This window comes from Helianthus annuus, chromosome 14, assembly GCF_002127325.2.
Source record: "Helianthus annuus cultivar XRQ/B chromosome 14, HanXRQr2.0-SUNRISE, whole genome shotgun sequence".
Classification (NCBI taxonomy): Eukaryota; Viridiplantae; Streptophyta; class Magnoliopsida; order Asterales; family Asteraceae; genus Helianthus; species Helianthus annuus.
Window position 1 is genome coordinate 53134748 of NC_035446.2, and position 7344 is coordinate 53142091.

At 37.9% G+C, this 7344-nt stretch overlaps 1 protein-coding gene across 1 annotated transcript; it reads left to right on the forward strand.

Moving 5' to 3' along the window:
• The first annotated feature begins 5017 nt into the window (after positions 1–5017).
• LOC110908359 lies at positions 5018–7121 on the forward strand. Its single transcript, XM_022153290.2, has 2 exons — positions 5018–6262; positions 6888–7121. Exons 1-2 carry the CDS (start codon positions 5045–5047, stop codon positions 6903–6905), a joined length of 1236 nt encoding a protein of 411 aa, XP_022008982.1. The 5' UTR covers positions 5018–5044; the 3' UTR covers positions 6906–7121.
• Positions 7122–7344: the final 223 nt, after the last annotated feature.

Below are 7344 nucleotides of genomic sequence, written 5' to 3' on the forward strand. Positions count from 1 at the left end.
AACGTTGAAATTCAAGGCTTTACGGGTGATCACAAAGTTAACCAAGGACTTAACCAAGTTTGTTTATAACTTAGGGTCCTTAGAAATCAAGTTGGAGGGTTAAAAGTGCAAAATAATAAGTTAAAACCACTATTTAAGGTCCATGGGTTAAATCTGCCAAGTTATGAAACTTGTTTAGCTGGTTACCCACATGTTGGCGTAGCGCCACCAGCAACCCCCTCTGCCGTCGCGCTACGCGACGACCTTAGCTGGTCAGAATTCATGCACAGGTGTGAGTTCAGCAAGTTAAACCGACTTAGAAACCTTGTATTCGATTCTAGGGGCTTGTTTGATGGTTTTCCCATGCCTAGGGACACCTGGAAGTGGTCAAGGAACATCTATAGGCTATTGTGGCATGATCTTGATGAAGCAAACTCACTATATAAGAACCCACTTGTTTGCACCATTTGATCATTCACTTGCAAACTTTCACAACTCTTCTTCTGGAGATTTTTGGAGCTCAAGCAACCTTCCTAGTGATCATTAGTCGTGCATAGGACCTTGGTAAGTGTCATTAACCTTCCTTAATTCAGTTTTGCTTAGTTAATTAGCTTAAAGTCAAACCGTCGTAATTAAGATTTGACTTCGTCATTAATCTTAATTTGTCCAGTCAAATTCGAAAATTCAAAGTACCTATGAGTTGGTAATTATGTGGGCAATAAACCCTTAAAAGGGCACCCTCTAATTCCCACTCTAACTAGGTCAATTGTCGGGTCAAAGCTAATTATAAAAAGTCAACAGAAAGCTTATTTTCAAATCAAAGCATAATTAACAATGAAGAAGCTATGCAACCTGTTTTATCACTCATATAACTTGGTAATTAATGTAAGAACATGTCTAAACATGTTCAACTCGACAATTTTCAGTTTAAGCTCGGTTCGGAACCGAAAATCGCAAAAGTAGACTTTTGCTTTGACTTTTAGTACTGACCCATTAGAGCATAGTTTAAGATTGCCTTAGAGTTTTATTAGGACCTAGTTACCTATAAGTATAACCCTCTGAGATTATACAACTTGGTTCATTAGTTATCCGATTCATATGCATGTTTCCGTTAAATGCTTAATTGTTGACTATTATGCCCTTTTAACCTTAAAACGATATTTTTGAAAATGTAAAAGAATGGAGACCTTCATTACTGATTTATAAACTTGTCCCTAAAATTTGACATCAGTTTGAGGTCTAGATTAGGAGTTATGCTCATTAGCGTAAATGAAAAGCTTTTTATTAATTAAACGGCCTAATTAGCATATAACCTATTTAAACCCAAATTTTTATACCAAAATTTTTACCCACTGATATAAAATAATATTTTGGGATTTTGGAGATTTTTATTTATTTTAGGCTGAGCATAACACAGGGTTCGAAGCTTGATTCGGTTATTGTCGGTTTTGCCCTTTTGGGCTATAAAATGAGTTTTACAAATCCTTTTGATACCAAACCTTTTCTACTGATCCAATATGATAAATAGAATATTTTAAGCTTTCTGGAATAATAAAAATATCAGCTTTTCTTATAAAACCTGGAAATCGCTTAAAACTACCTTTTTACGCATTTTAAGCGCATAGTATGTATTAAAACCATTTTAAATATATAAGACTTGATACCTACTAATATTTTTAGAAAATGTTTATATTCTAACAGTAAGCAAAATTTTTAAACTCGGATTTCTAGTTTTGACATTTTAAGCTTAAGTGAAATTACCAAAATGCCCCTACGATGCATAGTTTAGTTATAAAGGATAAATTTCACATATATACAATACCCTACTGTTATGACTTATAAAAAATAAGTATTTTTACTAATCATATCAGACCTGTAACTCAGATTAATATTTAAACTCTTTTACAACCTTTAAAATGACCAAAATGCCCCTGTGGGGCATAGTTTGAGTTTAAATTCGGTTTGGGCATAATAGAAGATATCTTACTGATGTCACAACATATTTAAGGCATATTAACTTAGGAAACCTGCATATGACTCATTTGGTTACCCGTTACGCATTTTCGCGCGGATCAGCTTATGTGACTAGTTTGCATAAATTAGCTGAAACGGGTCAAACGTTATCATTTTTGTCTAAAAATCCAGAATGTGTTTAGTTTACCCATGTTAAACAAGTATCCAAACTTGTCAGGTCAAAACCACATTCTAAACCGGTCTTCGCTTTATCATGCGTTTGAACCGTATCTTCCTTTTGAAAGCTAACCGGTCTAAGTTTAGACTTAATTAAAAACCCGTTTGGAATCTAAGAGGTTATTGAAAACCTTCGTCCCAGATCAGGAGCCCGGTAAAAGCTACGTGCACTTGCTGTTTTTGATTTATAGTTTGCTCAGGTAAATACTCTTAACTTATTTTCCTTATACGGGCTTGGGATACGGTATTATAATAATACCGCTTGGTCGGGTATGTAGTCATTTAAATCGGATTGTGATTAATGTATTTATATAACTCGTTTTATTCTTTATTATTTGGTGTATGGCCTTTGGGGGTTAAATGACCATGTCCCGGATATCCTTGGCATCATTCAAAGAAATGGCCACGACCTAAGCACGGGGTGTAGGCGTACACCTGACAGTTGCATTATGTAAAAACTGGTAATCCACTTAAAGGAATCAACCTTGTGGGCATTATACCTGTGGCGTGTCAGTTAATCTTGTCCGGCCCTACAAACCGGCCCTGACGGACGACAAATAAGTAAATCTGTGTACAAGATTATTTTTAAATAATTGTCCCAAGTTATAAATGATATTTTTGCCTAAGTGCATTCAAATTAATTTTCAAACTATTTTCAAAATGAGTCAGTTAAGTTGTATTTAACAGTGTAAACTGACTTATTTTCCAAAAAGGCTAAGTTGCAGGTACTATACATAATAGGCTGGCTACTCCAGGCATCAATAATCAAGTCTCGCAAGCTCTAGATGTTAAAGTCTGTTGAACAATTTCCTTTTGCTTTCGATCCGCCTGTGGATCTGTTTCAACTATTTTGTGATACTCAAAATTACAATTTATTCAGTTGAAATGAATCTATCTTTTGCTTCCGCTGTGCATTTAAATTTGTGTTGTTTGACTATAATGATATCAACTACGTCACGATGCTCCCCACCGGGCCCACCGGTAATACGTGGAAATATCGGGGTGTGACATTTATTCATCTTTGTTTGTTCCAAATATACAACTTCAAGCTTCGATATCTCATTCATCTTAGCTCTATTTGGACATAGTTTTAACACAAACCATAAGTAATTATTTATACAACATATATATAAATATTATTAATGTCCAAAATATTTAGTCAAAAACTCATTTTTACTAAAACTTACAACAATCCCCCACATGAATGGAGATCGATTAAAACACACAAAATTCTCCGATGAAAACTCAACAGCCGAGTATTGCAGGATAGGTAGGTGTAGCCTTTGAACCTTCCTTTGTGAAGCATACTTAGCCTACTAGGGTTTTGTAGACGTGATATCCTTGAACAACCCTTCATTTGTGTAAACGACTATTGTTAGAACCTGAAGGTTTATTCATGTAGGTTAACAATAGGGATTGATCTTGTAACTAGTTTGTTTATGTTTTGGGTTATACACTTGTGGGTTGGGCTTGCATATGTGTCGCATGGGCTTGACCAGGTTTCGGCCCTTATGTTTTGTATATAAACACCCCTAATCACTTGATTAGGGGTTGTTGATTACTAGTAGAAGGCAGGCGACACCAAGCTAGGGAACCGAGTTCCATCGATCTTGTATCAGTCATCTTCTAAGTTGAATGCAAGTTTCGGTTTGATTGTTCTTTATTGTGTGTTTATTATTTGATCTTTATATTGTTTCTTGAATCACCTTGTGATTGGTTTCCGCACTCTCACAAGGTTAGATTGATATCATTGTGATCCTCACGGGTTTTACAATTGGTATCAGAGCCATTGAAGCCATTCAAGGGCTCGGTTTGATATCAATCGGACTCAAGAAGTATCATATATTACTGATCCGGTTTGTTGAAGTGTTTTTGCAGATCTGTTCATCGACTGTTCTTAAAAAATTCATTGAAAAATCACTGATTTTGGTTCTGTTGATTTCAGCATTGGTGTTTGCTTATTTTTCGGGATTTCGGTGCAACAGATTCAAAGATTACAATATCTTTGAATTTTGGAATTTGCTGAAAAGTCGGGATTGCGAGACAACAGTTCTTATCACTTTTGTTTTGCAGGTTACGACTCGCAATCTCTTAGTTGCGGTTCATCACGTTTCGGTTACGACTCGCAACAGTTGCTGGTTTCGGTTCATCCTACCTAGTTACGACTCGCAATCAGTCTTGGTTTCGGTTCATCTTGCCCAGTTACGACTCGCAACCAGCTGTTTGACCTTCACTCGCAACCGTGGTTTCGGCTCATCCTGTTCTGTTACGACTCGCAACCACTTCGGTTACGACTCGCATCCACAGTTTGACTTGACTCGCAACCATCGTCATTACGACTCGCAATCAACAGAAGTTTTTGACTCGCAACCTCGTTTCGACTCGCAACGACACATTGTGACGGACATTTGGACTGTTGACTTTGGACTAAATAAAATTAATTAATTAATTAACTGATTAATTAACAATGTCAACCACCAACAGTGAATTGTCTACCCTAACTCAGCAACAAGAACTTGATTCAAAGCTTGGGACCACATCACGCATTCCTAGGCTAACTGATGCCAACGACTTTCCCGAGTGGAAGTGGCGCTTTGAACAGCATCTTAAGGTTAAAGATTACAAGCTATGGCGCAGCATTTTGAGGGGACCTAGGGAAATCATGATGGAAAGTCCTACAGAACCTGATGTTAAAGTTAAGAAGCCTCGAGAACAATACACTGAAGATGATTTGCTTATTGTTGAAGAAGATGATCGAGCTTTCTCTTACTTGACCATGGGTTTGGGTCCTAATATTGCCATGGGCTTTCGCACCTGCAAATCTGCCAAGGAACTGTGGGACTCTCTGGTGGAAGTGTATGAAGGTAATGAGGACATGAAAGAAAGCAGAAGGAACTTGCTGCAACAGAATTTCAACAACTTCAACCATATTTATGGTGAAACAGTGGATAATCAGATCCAAAGGTTTGTCAAGCTGGTGACTCAAATGCAAATGGAAGAAATTCACACCACAAATGCTTCGACAAATAGGCAACTTCTCAATGCATTACCCAAGAGCTGGGATCATCATGTTGCTATGATAAAGAAAACAAAAGATCTTGCAAGATGCACCCTGTCTGAGATGATCTCGCATATTAAAGCTTGTGAATTGGATGACAAGCAGAGAGAGACTAACTACAAGAACAGTATGCTGGCTGCCGGTTTTTCTATAGCCCCCACTGCATCCAGTGACAGCAATACAGCTCTTCTGTCTCAAGGAGGATTCCAAATGTTTCGCAATACTAAACCTGCTCCCACTTCAGCAAATGTCTACAACTCAGGGTCTTCCACTCAAGCTTCCCCTGCAAGTGCTGGAAAGACTTCTGCTGCACCTTCTGTTTCTGTTGCTAGCAATGAAATGGTTGCTTTCTTCTCTAGGCAGTCAAAGGAAAATCTTGAAATTGCAGCATCTGTCATAAATTGCATGAACGCCTTTGCTTCGGGAAATCTTGACCCTCCTAAGTTTTCCATGGATGATTTGGATCAAATTCATCCAGAGGATGTGGAAGAAATGGATATCACGTGGCAGATGGCTATGGCGGCTTTTAGAGCTAAAAACTTTGTGAGGAAGACAGGGAAAAACAAATGGCAAAATCTTAAGTTCACAGGACCCGTAAAGATGCCGTTTGAATATCGTTGTTATAATTGTCATGAACAGGGTCATTTGGCTAGAAACTGTACGAAACCCAAGGTGAATGATGAACAAACTCCAGCTCAGCCTGCTGCTCCTGTTACACCAAATCGAGAAAGAGCCCTTGTGACTACAACTGGTGTGCCTGCTGATAGTGTCAACAGTGGAAGCCCACAAGTGGGATTGGCCCAAGCTTTGGTGGTTCAGCCTGATTCGCCTTTTGACTGGAGTTCAGAGATCGAAAGATTAAACATTTCAGCTCCTGAGAATCAAGCCACCCCAAGCAATATCGCTTTCATGGCCAGCAATGCTTCTGTGAGTGACGATGTGAAGGCTGCACAGGAGGAGGAGTCGTCAGCTGAAAACTTCGCCTTCATGACTCAAATTCTGTCAGCTCCGGTTAAGGGTCTCACCAAAGAAGAGGTACTTTCTGTTTTTTGCACTTCTGAATGTAGGGAACGAGTTGAGGCCTATAGAATCCATAACGCTGAGCTAATTGAAGATTATAATGAAATTAAACGCAAAAATTTCACTTTAACGAAAAATGAAAAACTTTTCAAAGAGAAAATCGAAGCTCAGCGTAAGGATATCGTCCAACTCAAAGACGATGTTAGTGTAGCCACGGCACAACTCATCATGGTTAAAGAAAAATTGTGTGAGGTAACTAAGGAACTGGAGAATGTTCGGGATAAATATCAAATTAATGAGTTAAATATTAAAAAATTTGATTCCTCCAGTAAATTAGTCAAGAATCTCTGTGATCAACAACTGGCTTATTCTAAAAAGAAAGGGTCGGGTTTGGGTTATAATCAGGCTCCTCCTCCGTACAATAACAATTATACCTACTTGCCTATGACCGAGGAGGAGATGCTGAATGAAAGTAAAATGACATACGGACCCAAAAATAATAAGCCCTCGGTAAATGTTGAAAGTTCCAAAAACAGTAAGTCATCAATCAATGGCAAATTTACTGAAGAGCAGGTAAAATCAGAGACATGTTTTGTGTCAAAGGGTACTTTTGATCCTAACAGTTCTTCGTCATGTGCAGATAAAGTACCTGAAGTGATATGGGGAGATGTGTTTGGAAGTGAACAAGTTTTAGAATCTGATTCTTCTAAAACTTCTTTTGATGATACTAATTCTGGTTGTGTGTTTGGACAAGCGTTTTTGAACTCTTTTCATAGTTATGTTTCGTCTTCTTTTGGGCCTGATGTTTTGGGCAAAACAGTGAATGCTTGTGATGAACCTTTTAAAACTGCGTGTGATGATGATTGTTTTGAAACTGCTGAAAGTTGTGATTCTGATATTTCTGATTCTCTAGGAGAAAATAGTGTGACCAACGATGTTCCTCAGAACACATCCAGTGAAACCACTGATGATGCTTCACAGGAAAATCAATCACATACTGATTTTTCGTGTGAATCAAATTCAGTAAATATTTCTACTGATGAATCTGAGGGAACATCATTGGATGACAATGATCGAAAGGAATCGAAATTTGTTGA